The 23,680-nt window shown below is 39.4% G+C and overlaps 1 protein-coding gene across 1 annotated transcript; it reads right to left on the reverse strand.

Moving 5' to 3' along the window:
• Window positions 1–272: 272 nt before the first annotated feature.
• LOC122742038 (legumain-like) lies at window positions 273–22,434 on the reverse strand. The gene is made up of 13 exons (XM_043986016.1): window positions 22,282–22,434; window positions 16,067–16,164; window positions 14,692–14,773; window positions 13,328–13,413; window positions 11,497–11,572; window positions 10,442–10,504; window positions 7,799–7,865; window positions 6,781–6,899; window positions 6,601–6,690; window positions 5,080–5,280; window positions 4,219–4,389; window positions 3,678–3,745; window positions 273–832 (listed from the first exon to the last, which is right to left on the reverse strand). Exons 1-13 carry the CDS (start codon window positions 22,417–22,419, stop codon window positions 790–792), a joined length of 1,302 nt encoding a protein of 433 aa, XP_043841951.1. The 5' UTR covers window positions 22,420–22,434; the 3' UTR covers window positions 273–789.
• Between the last annotated feature and the right edge of the window lie 1,246 nt (window positions 22,435–23,680).

Below are 23,680 nucleotides of genomic sequence, written 5' to 3' on the forward strand. Positions count from 1 at the left end.
GGGAGGAAAGATCCTGCCAAGCAAGGGAGGACACCTCAAGAAGCAACTGGAGCTTGAAGAAAGGGACTTCAGCCCACAGAGGGAGGGATCTATTTAAACCCAGGGCAAAGACAAGCAAAGACAAGCAAATAGGCTCCCTAGTCTAGCTTGACTAGAACATAGAGTACATGGAAAGCAATGGTGGGAAGAAAGGAAAAACAGATTTAGAGTCTTAAGGGGTGCTTGCTCATAATGGAAGAAAGTTTCAAAAGGGAAAAGTATAAAAAAAGAAATAACAAATTGTAAATCTTTATTTTGAGGCACTGAACTCATCTCATACATATTTTATGCATATACACATTAATCTTGGAGAAACATGATCAAAATAACTTTCCAGTACATGTTTGCAATTTCGCTAAGTACAATTCTTACAGTTTGAGGAACTTCAGCAATGTCACCACACAGGTCAAGCCTACTGAGGTTACCATAAAGGGAACCAAGTGAATTTCTTTGTTAAGCTACTGTTTTCAAAACTGGAAAATGTTACACGTAAAGTTCAGAAATATTTCAACCAAGACATTGGCCATCCAAACAGATACCATTTGCAGCAATGACTCAGATCTGAAAGAGTGAGGGAACAGAAAGAAGTGAGCAACAGAAGCTTTGCAAAGCCCCCCACATGCAGACTTTCTGAATGGTTTAGCAGCATTCACAAGAGTACAACCATGTCAGCCCCTCTCCTGCTACAAGGATGCAGTTGCAGTCTTCCAACTTCACATCTGTTCTTAGACATTACTGGGAAGGCAGACTTTAGTAGGAGCCCAAGCACACTTTGTCCATGGCCAGCTTTATTCTGTAAGAGATAGGAATAGAATTACATACACCACATCAACTTTCTTCCTCCTCACAACTCAATGTTGAGATGGAAATGAAAGATGGTGGCACAGGATGGCTATAAACTTAAGTGACCTATAGAAAAGAATTGGTGACCAAGAGACCCAAGTCCTAGCTTTGCCTATGTCACACTGACTTGCTATTTCCCTAAATGAGTCATTTAAACCTCTCCCTATCTGCACTTTAGTTTTCTTAGCGACAAAAAAAACATGTTTTGCAATTAGCATCTATCCACTAACATATATGGCTACCTCTCCACAACTAAGAAGATAATCTTCACACCTTACACTAAAATAAGGTCAAAATGGATACGCGATTTAGACATAAGAGGTGATACCATAGGTAAATTAGGAGAGAAAGGAATAGTCTACCTATCAGATCTTTGGAAAGGAAAACAGTTTATGACCAAACAAGAGATAGAGTATATTATAAAATACAAAATGGATGATTTTGATTACGTTAAATTAAAAAACTTTTGTACAAACAGAAGCAATGCATCCAAAATTAGAAGGGAGGCAGAAAGCTGGGAAACAATTTTTGTGGCCAGTACTTCTGATAAAGGCCTCATCTCTAAAATATATAGGGAACTAAATCAAATTTATAAGAATCCAAGTCATTCCCCAATTGAGAAATGGTCAAAGGATATGAACAGGCAGTTTTCTGATGAAGAAACCAAAGCTATCTATTCCCATATGAAAAAATGCTCTAAATCTCTAATGATTAGAGAGATGCAAATTAAAACAACTCTGAGGTACCACCTGACATCTATCAGATTGGCTAAAATGACAAAAAAGGAAAATAATAAATGTTGGAGAAGTTGTGGGAAAATTGGAACACTAATGCATTGTTGGTGGAGCTGTGAACTGATCCAACCATTCTGGAGAGCAATTTGGAATTATGCCCAAAGGGCGATAAAGCTGTGCATGCCCTTTGACCCAGCAATACCACTTTTGGGTCTTTTTCCCAAAGAAATCATGGAAAGGGGAAAGGGACCCACATGTACAAAAATATTTATAGCTGCTCTTTATGTGGTGGCAAGGAATTGGAAGTTATGGGGATGTCCATCAATTGGGGAATGGCTGGACAAGTTGTGGTATATGAATACAATGGAATACTATTGTGCTGTAAGAAATGATGAGCAGGAGAAGTTCAGAGAAACCTGGAGGGCCTTGCGGGCTGATGATGAGTGAGATGAGCAGAACCAGAAGAACATTGTACACAGTATCATCAACATTGAGTGTTGATCTACTGTGATGGACTATATTCTTCTCACCAATGCAATGGTACAGAAGAGTTCCAGGGAACTCATGATAGAAAACAAAAGAACTGTGGAGTATAGATGCTGAATGAACCATACTATTTCTTTTGTTTTTGGTGCTGTTGTTTTTTTCTATTTTGAGGTTTTTCATCATTGCTCTGATTTTTCTCTTATAACATGCAGAAATAGGATTAATGTTATTATGTGTATATATATATATATACACACACACACATATATATATATATATATATAAAACCTATATCAGATATATACACACACACACACACACACACACATATAACCTATATCAGATTACCTGCTGCCTGGGGGAGGGGGGAGGGAGGGGAGGGAGGGAGAAAAATCTGAAATTGGAAAGCCTGTATAAACAAAAGTTGAGAACTATCTTTACATGCAACGGGAAAAAAATAAAATACTTTATTAATTAAAAAAAAAAGATAATCTTCAAGAGCAGCTGTGGCACTGCTGGTGGAACTGTGAACTGATCCAACTATTCTGGAGAGCAATATGGAACTATGCACAAAGAGCTAAAAACTTATGCATACCTATTGACACACCAATATCACTACTAGGTCCAAACTAAAAGGAAAAGGGCCCACATGTACAAAAATACTTATAGCAGCTCTTTTTGTGGTGGCAAAGAATTGGAAATTGAGGAGATACCCATCAATTGGGGAATGACTAAACAAGTTGTGGTATATGATTGTAATGAAATACTAATATGCTATAAGAAATGACAAGCAGGATGCTTGAAAAATCTGGAAAGACTTACATGAGCTGGTACATGAAATGAGAAGAACAAGGAGAACATTGTAATAAGAACAGCAATACTGAACAATGAGGTATTGACAGTAATACGATAATATGAAAGAACTGATGGAATCTGGATGCAAATTGAAGCATACTTTTTTCTGTTCTTTATTATTCTTGGGGAGTTTTTGATCTGTTATCTTTATCAATCATGGCTAATGTGGAAATGTTTCCTTGACTGCACATATATAATCTACATCAAATTACATGCCTTCTCAAGGAGAGGGGAGGGAAGGAGAGAATTCAGAATGCAAAATTGTAAAAACAAATGTCAAAGACTTTTTGTTTACATGTAATTGAGAAAAAAGAGTTGCTGTTCCAAAAATAAGTAAAATAAATTCATTCTGATAGGGAACCTCTCTCAACTTAACTAGGCTGATTCTTAAAGAACAGAAGCAAAGATAGTCAGTCCATCACAATGCCTAGCATTAAAGCCCTGGCAGCCTAAAGTACACATAGTAGAAGCTGGCAGAGCTTAAGCTCTGTTGGTATAACCCTTCATGAACCCAAGATCACTTCCATGTCACAAAGCAGCATCAGCCTAGGGTTTCAGTGGATGATGCACATACATGGTATGTATTTTACTAGCTAACTTTATTGACTCTCAGCTGGTTACCCAAAGAGAAGCAAAGATTTTTCTCTCAGGAGTGAGCCACTGAGCATAACTCCTTTTGCTTTTAAAGGAATATTAATTCTCCAAATACTGTGTATTTACCTGTCAAATGGATGAGCTCCTTCACAAAGATTGACGAACACATATAACTGTCGAAGGGCATACTCATACTGGAATAAAACACATTTTATTTCCTTTTTAAAAAGCAATATTCAAAATTATTTTAAATACAGAAAGGTTCTTAACTATTTTGAGTCAATCTTATATAGCCAACTTTATCCAAAGTGCTATTATGGGCAGCAGCCTGGTACAACTCCTACCGTCTATTGCAAATGACTGTCAGGCAAAGATACAAACAAGACTGAATGAGGGTAGGAATCAGAAAACAGTGTAACTCTCCTGCAGTCCAATACAAAGGTCTAGAACTTTGGGTGGTTATAAAGTCAATTTCCAAGTCTTTACAAGGCTCTCTTTTCCCCTCCAATATACTCTTTTCCTCAAGTTAAAAAACCAAAACCAAAGAGCCTTTAGAAAACATTCCATATTTTCAAAAAAGAATCTTCCATAATGGTACTCCTTGAATTGACTTGATTTGAACTAACAACATGTTCCTGATTGGCTCATTGTCTTAAATGTGACTTACCATGGCGGAGTGCCAGTTAAAACAGTGGGTCCTGAAATGAGTCACAGCTGCCTTGTAGCAATCATGGGCTGTGAGTGGCCATCTCTCAGAAAGCATTTTCTCAGTCTGAACACTGGAGGCAGTCACCACAGATACAATTTGCTGCACAGCCTTCTGAATAACGGTTCTAGTCTGGAAAGAAATTGTTACTTGTAGGATGTAGCCTCCCTAAGAGATCCTTGGGGTAGATACTCAAGTTACAGTCATTTATTTTCTAGGGTGCTTTGCAAGTATCAGGTGAGGGGGCAGCTAGGTGGCGCAGTGGATAAAGCATTGGCCCTGGATTCAGGAGGACCTGAGTTCAAATCAAGCCTCAGACACTTGACACTTACTAGCTGTGTGACCCTGGGCAAGTCACTTAACCCACACTGCCCCCGTAAAAACCAACCAACAAACAAACCAAAACCAAAATCATGTAGCAACAGACATTAGTGAGGGAAGCAAAGCAATGGCTTCTATGCAAACTTAATGAGAATCAGCATTATAGATGATCACACTAAGGTGCCCCTGCAACTTGGCCAAACTGGCCACACTGAAGTCCTGTGGCCCCTACCCATTCCTACCAAGTGTTTAAGATAAATCTACTTGCTGAAATTGAAGTCAATCACTGTTCTTCTCGCTAACCTATTCTGATAAAAAGTACCAATACTTTGTTTTTTTAGCATACATGACATTCTTCTCATGGCAAGATTGAAGAATTATGTTTCCAGTTCCTCACACTATCAGACAAGTTGAGAGGTATATTTGAGGGCATGTACATAAGTTCTGCCTAGAACCATCTTAGAAAAGGCACCTGAAAATGATCGGCTTACATGTGCTTACCTGTAGATGTGCCTGCAAGTTACCAACAATTTTCTTAGCTTCGTTTGCATCATTAGTGGCCATTAATTTCCTTTTCAGAATTGCAATGGGGACATCAGGGCTTGGAGTGAGGTCATAGTGTTTCACAGGTGGCAGAGAGATGGGAGAACTGGCTTGGTGTTTTGTTCCCTGAAACTCTATCACTTTCATGTAGGAGATTGTCTGCACAACAAGAGAAATTGCTTTTCCTTAGAATAGCTGCTGTGTCCCACACCTCAAGCCAGAACACAGCCTCATTAGAGGTAGCTTTCCAGCTCACTCTACGTACAATCTAGGATTGGGAAACCAAGGTCACAGTCCTAAAATGAGCAACCATCCTTCAAAGGGAACAAGGTACAAACAGCAATTCAACTGCTTTAAAATGTGCCAGTCATTTCAAGCTCTAAAAATGGCAGACCACTGAAGTTCCCCCAGCCCAACACAGTTTATTTAAATAATTTAAAAACATAAAAGAGAGGGGAGGGAAGCAGTTGCTCTTCATATGAGGAAACAAAGGGGAGCCTTTGGTCCTGTTGTAAAGGCCAGCATGGACTCTGGCATTCTTTCCAAGAGATGGATCTGCTCATCTAGCCACACTTCCTATCTAGTCCTCAATGAACAATGGCAGGAATTTGCAAAACATGTCCAGAGAATGGGACAGGGTCTGTATCCAAGATCAGAGCAAAGCTTGCTGGTTAAATTAATGATCTCAGCATCAAAACCTGGCCCAGTAGCCAGATCTAAGTAGTACAAGCATAATTACCTCCATTTCAGGATGAAGAACTGAGTCTCAAAGAAGGTAAAGAGCTTGCTTAGACATACAATTACCAAAGGATCAAACATCTACCAAAGTAGGATTCTGAGGACTGGCAATATATTCCTGGCCACTACAACTGTGCGATTAGACATGTGCCACTTGAGTCAGTTTCTCCAGTGTGATATGACCAGGTGATGCATAGAGGTACAGTTAGTAAAGAGACTATATTTACTACTTTGCATATTTTAGAGTCTAGTTGGGAGTTATGAAACAGATAAGCATAACTCAAGATTACATATAAGTACCTAAGAGAAAATAAAATATAAGAAAGAGGCGAAGTGTATGTGGATGGGGAAGGGGATCACTGATGGGGAGATCAGCAAAAGCTTCCCAGGAAACATAGAACTTTTAAGGAATAGGCAAGAAATCCATAGGAGAAAGGGGCAATAAATGGCACTGGGGGAAGTACTACTAAAAAGAGGAGCAAAAAGCTCATGGTGTCCTAGAATGCTATCCAGAACCACCCCGCCAACAGGTAGGCCCCAAAAAGACAAAAAAAGATTTTTAAAAGCACCGGTGTACAAAAAATATTTATGGAGCTTCTTAATTTATTATAACAAAGAACTAGAAACTGGTAAGACACTATTAACTAGGGGTAAGATAAACAAATTATGGTATGTGAGTGTAACTGGCCCCTTAGAGGTGGGCTTGCCAAAAAAAGAAAAATTTAATGATGTCAATACTACCTTGTTTCCATACTGCATGACATGGCTGGTATTGGTATGCTTTTTCACTAATTGAAATTGCTTATGCAGAGTCTCTTTAGTCAAATCTTCCTACAACAAAAAGACAAAGTTACATTTCTTAACATCTAAATCTAATTATAAATATTTGGATGAACTACTTGCCTCAGGTAAAGAACTTACCACATCTGAATCTTCCATCCAGTTGACACTATACCAATCACCCAGGTAAGTATTTCTCTCTTCATCATAGTAACAGGCATAGGAAGACTCAGCAGGATTGGCAGCAGTAGTTGCATAAACTATCAAAAATTAAACTTCTTTTATATGTGGCTCATCCTTTGCCAGTGGAAACACTCAGAACTTAAGCTCTCCTTTCAATCCCAGTCAGAACAAAATATTCAAATTACAACTTCAAAAGAGGTTTCTAGAATCTAGTTTTAACAACTACTATTTATTCAGCAGCATACTTTTTGAAAGTCACTGAAATAGTATATATTCAAACATGGAAGAGACAAGCTGTCAGAAAAGACTACTCTTAGATGAAGTAGGGAAGACATATAAAGGAGAATCTCCAGCAAGTCAAAAGAAAGCCCTGTGTGGCCTTTTTAAGGGTGATTTCCTATACTTAAATATAGAAATGAAATTTTATATTTTCAAAACCATGCTAAAATTCACAAAAGGAAAAACCACTCTGTGGCAGATATGGACACAATTCACTTGAATAGAACTCAAAGAATCAAGAGCCCAGAAATGTAAGGATTTTCCATATATACTATGTGACCGTGACCAAATCTTTTTCTTTTTTTTTGGCAGGACAATGGGGGGAGGTTAAGTGACTTGCCCAGGGTCACACAGCTAGTAAGCGTCAAATGTCTGAGGCCATATTTGAACTCAAGTCCTCCTGAATCCAGGGCTGGAACTTTATCCACTGAACCACCTAGCTGCCCCTTGACCAAGTCTTGAACCTCTATATCTCCATTTCCTCACCTATGACCCAGGAAAAATCTATGCCTGTCTCAAAGGGCTTGTATGAGGGCTGACAATAATTTTTTTCAAATTAAATTAATTTTTTTAATTAATAAAAATCTATTTTCTCTCCCACCCACTCTCCTGTTAGAAAAGAAAGAAAAAACTGAAATGAAAGTGTACATAAAGAACACTATGAGAGCTAATTAACATAAGTTTTCATAATAATTACCATCAATATCATCAGGCAGGTGGTTCATCATTGAGCCAGATTCACATGCTTCAATATAGAACACCATCTGCAAAATAAAATAATGAATTCTTAGTATCTAGAGGGAAATCTCAAATGCTAATAATTAATGCCCTTTTCAGGTTCCTGAAGATGTGTGTCTTTACTGAAAGGAAAATTGAATCCATTTAAAAGAGGGACCAAAACTCCATAGTAAATAAATTGAAAAATGAAACTATATTTTAGTAGAAATAATTACAACTGTATTTTGTGTTCTTGAAATGAAAAAGGAATGAAATCATGTATTTTTCACAGAATGAACATTTTTAAAATGGTCACTTTTGGAAATTATTGAAACTAATTGTCAATTATGCTAAGGTAACCAAAAAGTGTCTCTTAATCTTCTGATATTCAAACAAGTCTCTTTTTAAATTACTGAGGCAACTGTGAAACTGGAAGAGCTAAGATAATGAATATTGAGAGTACAAAGAAATGCAAATTATAACAACTCTGAGACATCATCTCACATCTATCATATTGGTTAAGATACTAGAGGAAGAAAATGACAAATATTAGAGGGGATGTGGAAAAACTGGGACACTAATACATTGTTGGTGGAACAGTGAACTAATTCAAACATTTGGGGGGAATATGGAATAAATTATGTCCAAAGAGTAAGAAAACTGTATACCCTTTGACCTATCAATAGCACTGCTAGGTCTGTTTCCCAAAGTAATCAAGGAAAAAGGAAAACAACCTACATGTTCTAAAATATTTATAAAAGCTCTCTTTCTGGTGGCAAGAACTAGAAAACGAGGTGATGTCCATTAATTGGGGAATGGCTAAACAAGCTGTGGAATGTGGTTATGATGGAATACTACTATGCTGTAAGAAATAATTATCTGGCTGATTTTAGAAAATCATGGAAAGACTTGAGTGACATGATGCAGAATGAAATGAGGAGAACCAAGAGAATGTTGTATATAGTAGCAAGCAATATTGTTCAAAGAGAAACTGTGGATGACTAAGTTATTTGGAGCATTATAAATACCTAAGTCAACTAAAAAGGGCCTATGAGGGAAGATGCTATCCAGCTTCAAAGAAAGAACTCATAAATACAAGTAGACATAGAATGATTTTACGTGAATGAGTGAGTGTGTGTGTGTGTGTGTATGTGTGTTTTCTGTGTTTTAAATGGTGCCTTTCTCTAGTCTGAGGTGGAGAGGGATGGAGGAAGACAATTCAGATCTTAACATGGAACAAAAAAACCATAAATTTTGTTTTTGTTTTTTGCAGGCAATGGGGGTTAAGTGACTTGCCCAGGGTCACACAGCTAGTAAGTGTCAAGTGTCAGAGGCCGGATTTGAACTCAGGTACTCCTGAATTCAGGGCTGGTGCTTTAACCACTGCGCCATCTAGCTGCCCCCTCATAAATTTTTTAAAAAAAGATCATTAGCAGGTTCCAAATAAAACTAGGTTGGTATATCTTAAAAATAATTATTATTGTTATCTTGTTTTTAGAACACCTTTTACATTCTTGCCAGTCACTTCCTTGCTCACAACAGAGACAATGTCCTGGAGGAACTTTTACCCTGGGAGGCTCCACTCTCTAAGAGGGTTCTTTCTGTCTTTGCTCTGCCCCATCTCTAGTTCTGGAACCACAAACTGTCATCAACTTGGTCACTGTCTCTGGATGGGGTGTGTCAACATACTCCTTATGGCCCCACAAAAACAACAACCAGGTTACTTTCCAGGGTCCAACTGCCCTCCTCTGCCACCACTACTCCATGTCTTGTTCTCAACCATTAGAATGTTAAGCTCCTTGAAGACAAGGGCTCTTTGCCTATGTATTCCCACCCCCAGGTTTATCACAGTGGTTGGGATATAGTCAAAGTGGATTTTCATTCCAATCCATCCTCTGCCCAGGAAACCAAGGGAGAAAAGAATTATTTTTAGCAACACTAACCAATACCTCAAAGATTCCACTTTGCAATGCACAGCTTGAACCATGGCATAGCACTGCTCAAAAGCCTTCCTTAGAAGCCCTTTTCCTAGCCTGGCATTCAAGGGGTCTTACAACTTAAGCCCAACCTAGGCACTCCTATTACTTTCCCTTCCCCCAATTTATTCTCTCCTTTTATGCTTTCCTGTCCCTCACTTTTTGCTCATCAAGTCCCTAAGTTTAGCATATCCAACCCCCACCCATCTCTACATGATGAAGTTCTAAGCATCCTTCACAAACCAGCTCAAATGTCTCTAATGTCTTCCAGAAAGGCTTCCTCAAATCTCTAAGTGGAAGGCCCTATGCCCCTGCCTCTGAATGCTCATACTTCCTCTCTGAACATTCTACTTTACAACAGTAGCTATATGCACATATGTATACTGAATTATAAAGCTCCTAGGAGACAGGAATTTTGTAATATTTATCTTTATGTCTTTATACAATATATGCATCTTAACACAATCTGGGCATTTAATGTGGCTTGACCAATACCACTCTGAAGCTGCCCTGGAAACACATGGTGCTCAACAGGAATGAAGGTTCCATCTATATATTCATTCTCTTAGATCCCTCTATCACTCCCTGTACATCTACCCCCCTCCCTCCCAACACAACAAAAGAAATTCTACCAACAATGAGTTTACCTTTTTGTATTTTTTCTGTTGGTGCATATAACGGATGGTCTTGTTCAAATCCTTTACATGAAGCTGAAAGAGAAATATCACGTGATTCAGATCAACAGGTCAGAACAGCATAAACTATTATTCATGTAACAGCAACAAAACACAATTTTCTGGTGCCAAGTATAAACCTCATAGGGCCACAGAACAAGTAACACTGATACCTTCATTTTATTGGGTTTTTTTTTTTTGGTTTTTTTTTTTTAGGCAATGGGGGTTAAGTGACTTGCCCATGGTCACACAGCTAGTAAGTGTCAAGTGTCTGAGGCCGGATTTGAACTCAGGTACTCCTGAATCCAGGGCTGGTGCTTTAACCACTGCGCCATCTAGCTGCCCCGATACCTTCATTTTAAATATGAGGCCACAGGTAATGTCACCTGCTCAAGCTTCTAAGTCATCTGAGTGTTTTACTTCAACAGTTCAAAGAGAAAAGAGGAGAGCACCAAGGGGCTGTTTACAGAGAGGCTGTGCTGCCTCTCTGTAGGAGACCTGGCTCTCACACTCCCTCCCTCCTGCCATACCCTGGCTGTGTGGCCCTCAACAAGTCCCATACTCCTTCAGTGCTCCAGGCACCTGGGTGAAGGACTTTCATTTGGCACATCTTCATTGGTAAAGGGGAATTTCCTCACTAGCAGTTTCTTAAACCAATAAATCACAGTCCCTACTGCACCCTAAACACCCAGCCCCCCAAAAAAGGAGGGATGGAGACTGAACTTGAGAAATTTGCCCCCAATTACCATCCTCCTTTCCAGAGTAATGAGGTATTTCATTCTATCCTTCTTTCTACTGGAATAAGAGGTTCTATAAATGAGGGAGGAGGGATAATTCTATGGAAAAGCAGGTCTCATATTGTTCTGCAGCTTAAAACCTGACCCTCTTACCTTCTACATGCTCACTTGATACCTTATTTATTCTACCTATAAAGGTAGATATTCAGAGTAAAAGTTACTCATTTAAGCCAAATGCCAGCCTGACTTTGTCTTCTTTAATATAACTTTAAAAGATTCTGAAAAACTCACATCATCATCAGGGAAAGCCAAGAGTCCAGGAGCTCCATGATCAGTGAAGTAAATGAACACATGATCCTTGGGACCACTACCAAAAGAAACCAGTCCTCTTCATTAGGTTGGCCAACGCACTAAATTATGACATCCTGAAAGATTTGTCATTTCCATTTTTAAGTTAACTTCACAAAGAAAAGAGTTTAAAAATGAGCAGCCAGTCAAAAAGTCCATTTAGAATAAATCATAACATATAAAGGGGGAAAAACCAACAATCCAGCCATGCCCAGCTCAATTTCTTCCTTCGTAGAGGTGCTATTCTGAATCATAGGGGAGTTTCCTTCTAATTCAAAGTTTGGGAATAAGGGTTGGGGAATGAAGGAAATAATGGGAAAGGTCACAGCATATGGTAAAAGACTGATTCAAGAAACATTTACGGGGCAGCTAGGTGACGCAGTGGATGGAGCGTCGGCACTGGAGTCGGGAGTAACTGGGTTGAGGTCTGGCCTCAGACACTTAACATTTACTAGCTGTGTGGCCCTGGGCAGGTCACTTGACCCCAATTGCCTTAATTAAGGAAAAAAAAAAAAACAAACATTTACTAAGTGACTTGGAGACACCTGGAATAAGGCTAATTATACCAAAGCAGGGCCAGGAGGAGACAATGAAGCTCTGCACATATTCCTTTTATTAGCAAGGCTGGCATTTGCCAACAAAAATGGGTTATGACATATCAGTAACCAAAGACACCAAGTAAGCTAAGACAGGATCTTTAATACCTATTAATAAGGTTACAGGGCAGTGGTTTGTGAAGTTATAGGGGTGGAAGTAAAAGTCACAAGAATAGAATTGTGAGCCATGTGACCAGAGTACACTTGCTGGAGCAAGGGATTTAAGACTCACATAGGGAAGAATATTACGTCTATGCTAGTTTGATTAACTTTTAACTAACAGACTATCAAAATTGTGGCACCAGGGGCTTATTCTGTCAATACAAGATGATTTAACAAGGAGAAAGTTTTAAATTGCACCAAGTGAATCCCTTTATAGAGGATCTAGGAGAAGACAAGAACAAAAGATGAAGAGGATGAGAAGGCATGTCTGGGTTGCAATATACAATCTGGGAGGAGTACTCACATGATGAGATAAACTGACCATGTATGTTTATAATCTCTCTATATGTATGTGTCTATTTTGTTGTGTTTGGTCCTGTCCAACTCTACCTGACCCCACGTATCCGGGGACTTTCTTGGCAAAGATACTAGAGTGGTTTGACATTTCCTTCTCCAGCATGACCTCATTTTACAAATGAGGAACTGAGGCAAATATGGGTTAAGTAACTTGCCCAGGGTCACACAGCTAATAAATAACTCATATCTGGGATCTAAGCCCAGTGCTGTATCCCCCCTCACCACCTAGCTGCCCCTATATATAACAGGCTACAAAAAGAGGGTGTTACAGAATTTTCAGTTCTGTGCAGTGTTGAAGAAAAACAGAAAGGTAAAACAAACCAGGTAACCAAAATATTATAATTATTTTTCTGGTTCTAACACCTGTGATTTTTGTACCTGTAAACTACTGAAGAATAAACAATAGTAGCAGATAACAGGTATAAAGTGCTCAGAGTATTTCATCTGCTCTCCACAAAGGTGGAGCAGGCAACATAAATACTGGACCCCCATTTTGCAGAGGAGAAAGTTAAGGCTCAGGTGTTGAGCAACCTGGTCAAGATCATAGCTCTGAACCACAAGAGACCAGCTTTGAAGACAGAGGTCTTTATGCAGCTCTTCTAGGCAGGAACCCAATTGTGTTCATAAATGCTTGTTGATTTCCATAAAATAATCATTACCTATTCAAAACCTTCCCTGATCCTTTATTCTTCACAGCTTCAGCATCACCTCTTAACACAGCAAGGAAGTTTTCTGGGGTGACCTCCTGGGTAAAAAGACATGCAAACATCATTCAGAGTCAAAGGCAAATGTTCTCACTGCCTGTGGCAGTACCCCACTAGAGGGGCTGTGGGCTGACCCCAAGGGGGGGGGGTCATATCTGATCCTCCCGGAAATTGTGGGGTTGGTGCCCAACACAGCCACATCCTCCCCTATAGCTTAACATTCTTCCCTCCACCCTTCTTCCTTATCCTGCTTCCAAGTCCTGCCCTTGTGAGCTGTTTCCATGGCTTCCATTATCATCTTGAGGCAGATGATTCCCTTATCTATAGCATCCTCTCTCCAGAGCACCATTCATGCCTCCTCAATGCCCCATTAGCCACCTTGACCTTGACTCCCCAAAAGCATCTCAAACCACGTCCAAAAGAGACCTCATTTTCTCTACCTTCAAGCCCTCCCCTCTTCTGAACTTCCCTGTTACTGCTGAGAGTACCACCCTCCTCAAGTTACCCAAACTCAGAAGCTTGGTGTCATCCTCAATGTCTGTCTCTCATCCCCCATTTCCGAGGAATTGTTGTGGAGGCAAAAGTTTCTGCTTCCACATCTGAATCTTAACCACCCAACTGGGCTGCGTCAGACTTGGCCAAAAGAGCACATGTATTTCCTGAATAAATACTGGTTCCACAAAAACCACGTGGCCAATATAGAGAAATGGTAAAAGCCACACTGATCACTAGGTGTAAGAAAAAAAGAGGGTAAAACCAGAAAAAAACTGTACTGGGAAAATGGGTGGATTTAAATGTATAACAAGCATTTTAATTTTATAGGAATGTTTATTTGAATAAGGTTACAGCAAAGTACAACATGAACAGAATCTCATTCCACTGGACCTAACATAACAGTGAGGCTGACACTCAAAATAGTGTTTAGATTACCTATGTATGGCCTGATTATTGAGAGTTCCTTAAAGAAGTACAGTATTTGCATGGCGTCTAGCATTGGCATTTAAAATGTGGATGAAGGACCTACATATATGTACAAAAATATTTATAGCTGTTCTTTTTGTGATGGCAAGGAATTGGAAATTGAGGGGATGCCCATCAATTGGGGAATGGCTGAACAAGTTGTGGTATTGTGCTGTAAGAAATGATGAGCAGGAGGAGTGGTAAGTAGTAAGCTTCCAAGGTCTCTACTAGTGGCACAAATCCTTATAAACAATAAACTGACAAGATGTTTGATGTTTTGATAAAAAAAAAAGAAAACTATTAACATAAATGAGAAATAAGATATTTAGTTGGAACCAGTGGTTGAAGAATAAACTTACCCCTTTTGTATAATCTTTTGGAACCCCTTTATAGACATCAGTGCCATTGGGTCTATTGATGATAATACCTCGTGTGGGATTTCTGAAAAAAATTAAGTGAGAGAATAGTTATTTAGAAAAGTGGAATCCCTGTGTGACCCTGGGCAAGTCACTTAACCCCAATTGCCTCACTTAAAAAAAAAAAAAGAAAACTGGAATCCTATAATGTAAATAAAATGTAATAAGCAAAAGCACCCAAAACTTGACAAACCCATTTAAAAGAAATGCATTAGTACCTCACTATGACACGATCCATGGGGATCTGCATTTTAGGTAAGACAGCCTTTAAAAAAATCCCTAAGTAAAACAGCTTTACTGGGTTTAGCATGGTATATAAATAGTTCCTCACTTGTCACCAGGAAGAATAATTTCCATGAGTAAATTTTCCACAGTACTGAAACTATCCACAACCACCTAAGCATCTTAAAATATTTTTTGGTAAAAAAAAAAAATCTTCTGTCACGTAGTCCCTTTCTATTATCCTTTTCTTGAAGGCCTGGAGCCACCATTAGGTACCATCAATGCTTGTACTTTTTTGTAGGGCAACAGTACTATTCAAGGTTGTTTGACTTCATGCACTAGATGGTCCTATCTTTTTTTTTGGGGGGGGGGGCAATAAGGGTTAAGTGACTTGCCCAGGGTCACACAGCTAGTGTGAAGTGTCTGAGGCCGGATTTGAACTTAGGTCCTTCTGAATCCAGGGCCAGTGCTTTATCCACTGCGCCACCTAGCTGCCCCCCTAGATGGTCCTATCTTGCTGTGGTTTGAGTTAAACCCAAATTCTGTTTCTAAATGCTTCTAAGGAGTCTTTTGTCCTTACTTTGGCGCTTTCTGCCACTGTGTCTGAATCTAGCAGCTACCCCTCCCTTTCCTCCCATTTACTGTTTCTAATTTGCTTTGAACCAAGGAAACATACATTTGTTTGAATTATCTAAGAGTAGATAGTCTCTAAAATAAAAACCTAACTGCAATTGTATTAACTCTCTGATACTCATTTTTTTTTTTTGGCGGGGCAATGGGGGTTAAGTGACTTGCCCAGGGTCACACAGCCAGTAAGTGTCAAGTGACTGAGGCCGGATTTGAACTCAGGAACTCCTGAATCCAGGGCCGGTGCTTTATGCACTGCGCCATCTAGCCGCCCCCCTTCTGATACTCATTTTGAAAGCTCAGGATCTGGTTTTATGACATTCCCAAATTTAAGGCTAACCTCACAAGTGATATGTTATATTTTAGACTCTCAACCACAAATTATTTTATGTACCACTTTTGCATTTGTTAGCATAAAAATATCTCTTAAATCTTTTTTACTACCAAGTTCTATGAAGGTCCTACTCACTGTTCATTGTTTGCAATGTCATCATACATCATGACAATTATCTGTTCATCAGGAATCCCATTTCGGTGAACAATCTGGTATGCATGGCAGGCATCAGCCTGGAAAAGAACAAGTTGTGTAGTCTCACAGTGCTTCTTAGATTATCATTTTTCAGTTTAAATGATTATCAAAACATTTTTGCCTCAGCCAATGTTACATTATAATAACATTAAGCATTATTATTATTTTTTTTTTTAGTGAGGCAATTGGGGTTAAGTGACTTGCCCAGGGTCACACAGCTAGTAAGTGTTAAGTGTCTGAGGCCGGATTTGAACTCAGGTACTCCTGACTTCAGGGCCGGCACTCTATCCACTGTGCCATCTAGCTGCCCCCGACGTTAAGCATTATTAACAATAATTCAACAAGCATTCATTAGATGGCTATTTTTTACAGGCTCTTGGTGATAAAAGATTAAAAAGCCCTTGGCTTCTGAGACTACTCTCAACTAAATACAAAATGCACAGGAAGTCATTTCAGGAGGAGAACACCAATAAGGGAAAAAAGCCTTTTTGGAAAAAGGCACGAAGGCAGGGGAATGTTGTGTATAAGGTACGGAAAATAGGCAGCCGGGTGTGGTTGGAACACAGACTACATGAGGGAGTGCAATAGTAAACCAGTCCAGAAAGGTAGGCTGAAATGAGACTGTACAGGATTTCAAATGCCAAACAGTAGCATATATTTTATTCTAGAGAAGAGGGAACAGGAAACAAAAGTGAGGAGCAGGGGAGACCTGTGTTTGAAAATAATTTTGGAAGTTAGTGAGGAAGACTGGAGAGGTGGAGAGGGATTAGATGTTGCTATTTCATTAGCCCAATTTTAGTATACCACAGCAACTTCATAAAAAATGATCCTGTTTCCCCATAGAGATCATGGAAAAAGGAAAAGGATCCACATGTACAAAAATATTTATAGCTGCTCTTTATGTGGTGGCAAGGAATTGGAAGTTGAGGGGATGCCCATCAATTGGGGAATGTCTGGACAAGTTGTGGTATATGAATACAATGGAATACTATTGTGCTGTAAGAAATGATGAGCAGGAGTAGTTCAGAGAAACCTGGAGGGTCTTGTGTGAGCTGATGATGAGTGAGATGAGCAGAACCAGAAGAACATTGTACACAGTATCATCAACATTGAGTGTTGACCTACTGTGATGGACTATATTCTTCTCACCAATGCAATGGTACAGAAGAGTTCCAGGGAACTCATGATAGAAGAGGATCTCCAAATCCAAGGAAAATAAAAAAGAACTGTGGAGTATAGATGCTGATTGAACCATACTATTTCTTTTGTTTTGGGTGCTGTTGTTTTTTTTTTCTATTTTGAGGTTTTGCATCATTGATCTGATTTTTTCTCTTGTAACAGGATTAATGCAGAAATAGGATTAATGTTATTATGTGTGTATATATATCTATATGTATATATATAGATATAACGATATAACCTATATCAGATTACCTGCTGTCTAGGGGAGGGGGGGAGGGAGGGGAGGGAGGGAGAAAAATCTGAAATTGTAAAGCTTGTATAAACAAAAGTTGAGAACTATCTTTACATGTAACGGAAAAAATAAAATACCTTATATGCAAAAACAAAAAAACCCAAACAAACAAAAAAGAAATGATGAGCAGGAGGAGTTCAGAGAAACCTGGAGGGTCTTGTACGGGATGATGATGAGTGAGATGAGCAGAACCAGAAGAACATTGTACACAGTATCATCAACACTGTGTGTTGATCTACTGTGATGGACTAGATTCTTCTCACCAATGCAATGGTACAGAAGAGTTCCAGGGGACTCATGATGGAAGAGGATCTCCAAACCCAGGGGAAAAAAAGGAACTGTGGAGTATAGATGCTGATTGAACCATACTATTTCTTTTGTTTTGGGTGCTGTTGTTTTTTTTTTTCTATTTTGAGGTTTTGCATCATTGATCTGATTTTTTCTCTTGTAACAGGATTAATGCAGAAATAGGATTAATGTTATTATGTGTGTATATATATCTATATGTATATATATAGATATAACGATATAACCTATATCAGATTACCTGCTGTCTAGGGGAGGGGGGAGGGAGGGGAGGGAGGGAGAAAAATCTGAAATTGTAAAGCTTGTATAAACAAAAGTTGAGAACTATCTTTACATGTAACGGAAAAAATAAAATACCTTATATGCAAAAACAAAAAAAACCCAAACAAACAAAAAAGAAATGATGAGCAGGAGGAGTTCAGAGAAACCTGGAGGGTCTTGTACGGGATGATGATGAGTGAGATGAGCAGAACCAGAAGAACATTGTACACAGTATCATCAACACTGTGTGTTGATCTACTGTGATGGACTAGATTCTTCTCACCAATGCAATGGTACAGAAGAGTTCCAGGGGACTCATGATGGAAGAGGATCTCCAAACCCAGGGGAAAAAAAGGAACTGTGGAGTATAGATGCTGATTGAACCATACTATTTCTTTTGTTTTGGGTGCTGTTGTTTTTTTTTTCTATTTTGAGGTTTTGCATCATTGATCTGATTTTTTCTCTTGTAACAGGATTAATGCAGAAATAGGATTAATGTTATTATGTGTGTATATATATCTATATGTATATATATAGATATAACGATATAACCTATATCAGATTACCTGCTGTCTAGGGGAGGGGGGAGGGAGGGGAGGGAGGGAGAAAAATCTGAAATTGTAAAGCTTGTATAAACAAAAGTTGAGAAACTATCTTTACATGTAACGGAAAAAATAAAATACCTTATATGCAAAAACAAAAAAAACCCAAACAAACAAAAAAGAAATGATGAGCAGGAGGAGTTCAGAGAAACCTGGAGGGTCTTGTACGGGATGATGATGAGTGAGATGAGCAGAACCAGAAGAACATTGTACACAGTATCATCAACACTGTGTGTTGATCTACTGTGATGGACTAGATTCTTCTCACCAATGCAATGGTACAGAAGAGTTCCAGGGGACTCATGATGGAAGAGGATCTCCAAACCCAGGGGAAAAAAAGGAACTGTGGAGTATAGATGCTGATTGAACCATACTATTTCTTTTGTTTTGGGTGCTGTTGTTTTTTTTTTCTATTTTTGGGGTTTTGCATCATTGATCTGATTTTTTCTCTTGTAACAGGATTAATGCAGAAATAGGATTAATGTTATTATGTGTGTATATATATCTATATGTATATATATAGATATAACGATATAACCTATATCAGATTACCTGCTGTCTAGGGGAGGGGGGAGGGAGGGGAGGGAGGGAGAAAAATCTGAAATTGTAAAGCTTGTATAAACAAAAGTTGAGAACTATCTTTACATGTAACGGAAAAAATAAAATACCTTATATGCAAAAACAAAAAAAACCCAAACAAACAAAAAAGAAATGATGAGCAGGAGGAGTTCAGAGAAACCTGGAGGGTCTTGTACGGGATGATGATGAGTGAGATGAGCAGAACCAGAAGAACATTGTACACAGTATCATCAACACTGTGTGTTGATCTACTGTGATGGACTAGATTCTTCTCACCAATGCAATGGTACAGAAGAGTTCCAGGGGACTCATGATGGAAGAGGATCTCCAAACCCAGGGGAAAAAAAGGAACTGTGGAGTATAGATGCTGATTGAAACATATTATTTCTTTTGGTTTTGGTGCTGTTGTTTTTCTATTTTGAGGTTTTTCCTCATTGCTCTGATTTTTCTCTTATAACATGACTAATGCAGAAAAAAAATGATCCTGGCATGGGGGGCAGCTAGATGGCACAGTGGATAGAGCACCGGCCCTGGATTCAGGAAGACCTGAGTTCAAATCCGACCTCAAACACTTGGCAGTTACTAGCTGTGTGACCTTGGGCAAGTCATTTAACCTTCATTGCCCTGCCCCCCCCAAAAAAACTGATCCTGCAAATGCATACACACACTTGTGCACAAGTATCAATTTTTTACTAACTTTAAATGCTCCCCCTAAAACTCTCATGCATCAAGTGAGAAACTATGAACTCATGTGGATAGAGCTACTCCCATGAGCAAAAGGCTCTTTAAAATTTCCCTTTATTGAGTATATAGTGGAGAAGTATATATATATATATTTTTTTGGTGAGGCAATTGGCATTAAGTGACTTGCCCAAGGTCACACAGCTTGTAAGTGTCAAGGGTCTGAGGTCGGATTTGAACTCAGGTCCTCCTGAATCCAGGGCCTGTGCTCTATCCACTGTGCCACCTAGTTGCCCCAAGAAGTAAATTTTTTACAACAAGTGTAAGTCACATGAAGAAAATGATCACCATCAAGATAAGTGTCTCTTGAACTAAAATATTTTTTTAAAATCAGGAGCTTCCTGAGCTTGTGCTTTAACTTCTTGCCAAGATAGCAACCTGGACAGGAGGTAGATCTCTCCCAGTTTCCACATACCCACTTTGCTAAAACCCTGAAGTTCAAACCAGCCTGAATAATGATCAGGAGAGCCAAAGAAAAACTAGAAGAAAAACTTCCACCTCAAAACTGCACAAAAAAGCAGCCCGCAACCTAGAGCCAATAGGGAAGGGAAATAATATCTCTCAAACCTTTTAATCATCACAGTACTTTTTTTTGTGAGGACAAAGAACTGGAAGAAAAGCGGGTGCCCACTAAGTGGGAATCAATAAGCCAACTGGTATATGATTTTTTTTTTTTCAGGCAATGGGGGTTAAGTGACTTGCTCAGGGTCACACAGCTAGTAAGTGTCAAGTGTCTGAGGTTGGATTTGAACTCAGGTACTCCTGAATTCAGGGCTCCTGCTTTAACCACTGCGCCATCTAGCTGCCCCTGGTATATGATCTTTTTTTTTTTTAATGTATGAGGTATTTTATTTTTTCCGTTACATGTAAAGATAGTTCTCAACTTTTGTTTATACATGCTTTACAATTTCAGATTTTTCTCCCTCCCTCCCCCCTCCCCTAGACAGCAGGTAATCTGATATAGGTTATATCTATATATCTCTATACATATACATATAGATATATATATATATATATACACACACACACACACACTGGTATATGATCTTAATGAAATGTTACACTGTAAGAAACTGACACAAAACAGTAGGACAAACTTGGGAAGACACTTGTATGAGCTGAGTGTGAAGTAGAACCAAGAGAACAATTTATACAATGATCAAGTTAAAGGCAAAAAAACATTAAAGGACATCAGAACTCTGATCAATGCAGTGACCAACTGTGATTTCAGAGGACTGATTGTGAAATACAGGCCTTCCTCCTCTTAGAGGTGTGGAATAAAACATATTTAGTCAGAAGTTGGAGCAGGGGAAGGAAGAACAGTGTGTTGGTTTCTTTTGCTTAAGTGTACTCTGTCAGAAAGGGGGAGATCACAGGGAAGTATGGTGGTTTTGTTTTGGTTTTTTAGAGCATTGATAAAACATTTAAGTGTTAAATTACATAGGAGTTATGCAAAACAAATGATCAATTTTGAAGTTTTTTTTAAAAACCCAACCCAATCATCTACCATACAAACAATTAATTTCTAATAAAATACAGTCTAACATTTAACTAAGACACTTATTGCTCATCCTTCCTTCCTTACCAGAATTTCATGGAATGAAGTATGTCATAGTCTAAAGCCTAGTTTGCTTAACTGTACTTTTGGGGTTTTTTGAGTTTTTTTGGCGGGTAATGGGGGTTAAGTGACTCGCCCAGGGTCACACAGCTAGTGTCAAGTGTCTGAGTCCATTGGAACTCAGGACCTCCTGAATCCAGGGCTGGTGCTTTATCCACTGCGCCCCCTGGCTGCCCCCCTTAACTGTACTTTTATTACAATGGTGGGTTATGGAGGGAGGGTAGTTCTTGGGAAGCAGCTGTTAAAAATTTATCTGGGAATCAGAGAACAGAAGACCTGGAAGGGATCTTACAGTTCACCTTGTCCAACCTTCTCATTCTGTGGAGGAGGAAAATGAGGCCTGCTTTACTAGGAACACTGAAGAGACTAGGACCTAGAGCTCCTAATTTTTGGTCCTATGCTCTTTTCCCACTTTGGGGAGGGTTGAAAGGCCAGGCAAGAGCATAGTCTGTCTAACCAAAGTTTCATTCCTGAGAATTTTAGATCAAATGGCTTAAAAATCTAATATCCAACAACTTCCATGTTTCCTTACATATTTCAAATACAGTCATGAATAAGATAAGTCCTTTCTTACTTGGTGTCTGTAGTTATCCCAGCCAGATGAGCCTGCCACAATAACAATCCAGTGCTTCCCTCCATCCTCAGGATCATCAATGGGGAAACCATTGATTCCCAGGACAGTGGCCAATAATACAATTGTCTTCAAAATCATTCTGTTCTTTGGACTCAGACTGAAGAGACGGAAAGAAAATAAAAGATTAAAGTTAAAAAACAACAACAAATGTATATTTTTTTCCAGCCTCAAAACAAAATTTTAAAACCCCAATGAGTGTGTCACAAAGATAAACCTGTAAATACACTGCAGAGAGGACAGAATACTTCATGGAATAGAGGAGTATCTCAAACTCTACATTTTACTTGCTTGTTCATTGGGGGGAAAAAAACAACCCTGGGGTCAAGAGACCCTGCGTTCAAATCCAAAGCTCTATCTCTTAGTATCTCTGACTCGGTGAGCCGCTTCATCGCCCCCAGCCTTAGTTTCCTTATCTGTAAAATGAGGACTCGGGCCCCGGGGTGTCTCCCAAAACCACGCCTAGGATTCTCCGTGCTGGGTCTCTCCAGAAGAGGGAGAATCCCTGAAAACTCCCGGCTAAGATCGAAAGGCTGGGAAAGGACAAAGAAAAAGAAGAAATCCCCGCGGCTCCGGGAGAACAGACAGCAGCAGCTGTGGGGAGGGGGGAGGAGGAAGAGGACCCTCGACTCACCCCGGCTAACCTCCAGGGCTGGAGCCCAGGCCCGCAGCTTCGGTTACTAGCTCCCGGTGGCGGAGATAGGAGGCGTGGCGCCAGTCAGTAGTAACACGCCAGAGAAATCACCTACGCGACTTGGTCGGGATGTGTGGCTTTCACTCCACACTTATTGAGCGCACGTTCCAGTCAAAGCACCACTTGAGCACTGGACTCAAAAAAGGCGCCGGAACCACACACCCCCACCTACTCCCGAAGATGATTGGTGGAGTCCCGACGAAGGGGCGGAGTTTAGGAGGGCCAATAGGACGAAGGCGATAGGGAGTGCCTAGGCCTAGAAACAGATTGGTATGGCAATGAATAGGTAAATTACTTTAGGTAGAATTGCCTATCCATGAGCAATTGATATTTTTCCAATTACATAGATCAGATTTTATTTGTGTGAAAAGTGTTTTGTAATTGTGTTCATAGAGTTCCCGGGTTTGTCTTGAAAGGTAGATTCCCAAGTATTTTATATTGTCTCCAGTTACTTTATTTATTTTTTTTAATTTATTTTTTAGTGAGGCAATTGAGGTTAAGTGACTTGCCCAGGGTCACACAGCTAGTATGTGTTAAGTGTCTGAGGCCAGATTTGAACTCAGGTACTCCTGAGCCCAGGGCCAGTGCTTTATCCACTGCACCACCTAGCTGCCCCCAATACTGCTTATTATTTTAAGGAAAGCTCCA

Source organism: Dromiciops gliroides, chromosome 2 (assembly GCF_019393635.1).
Source record: "Dromiciops gliroides isolate mDroGli1 chromosome 2, mDroGli1.pri, whole genome shotgun sequence".
Taxonomy (NCBI): Eukaryota; Metazoa; Chordata; class Mammalia; order Microbiotheria; family Microbiotheriidae; genus Dromiciops; species Dromiciops gliroides.

What these genes read in the sequence shown, in the direction of transcription:
- LOC122742038 (XM_043986016.1), bottom strand. Translation starts at nt 22,419, where the DNA reads ATGATTTTGAAGACAATTGTATTATTGGCCACTGTCCTGGGAATCAAT. An exon ending in AACAGAAAAAATACAAAAAG is followed by an intron (nt 7,866 to 10,441) that starts GTAAACTCATTG and finishes TTTATTTTGCAG; the next exon opens with ATGGTGTTCTATATTGAAGC. An exon ending in GGAGCTCATCCATTTGACAG is followed by an intron (nt 833 to 3,677) that starts GTAAATACACAG and finishes TATCTCTTACAG; the next exon opens with AATAAAGCTGGCCATGGACA.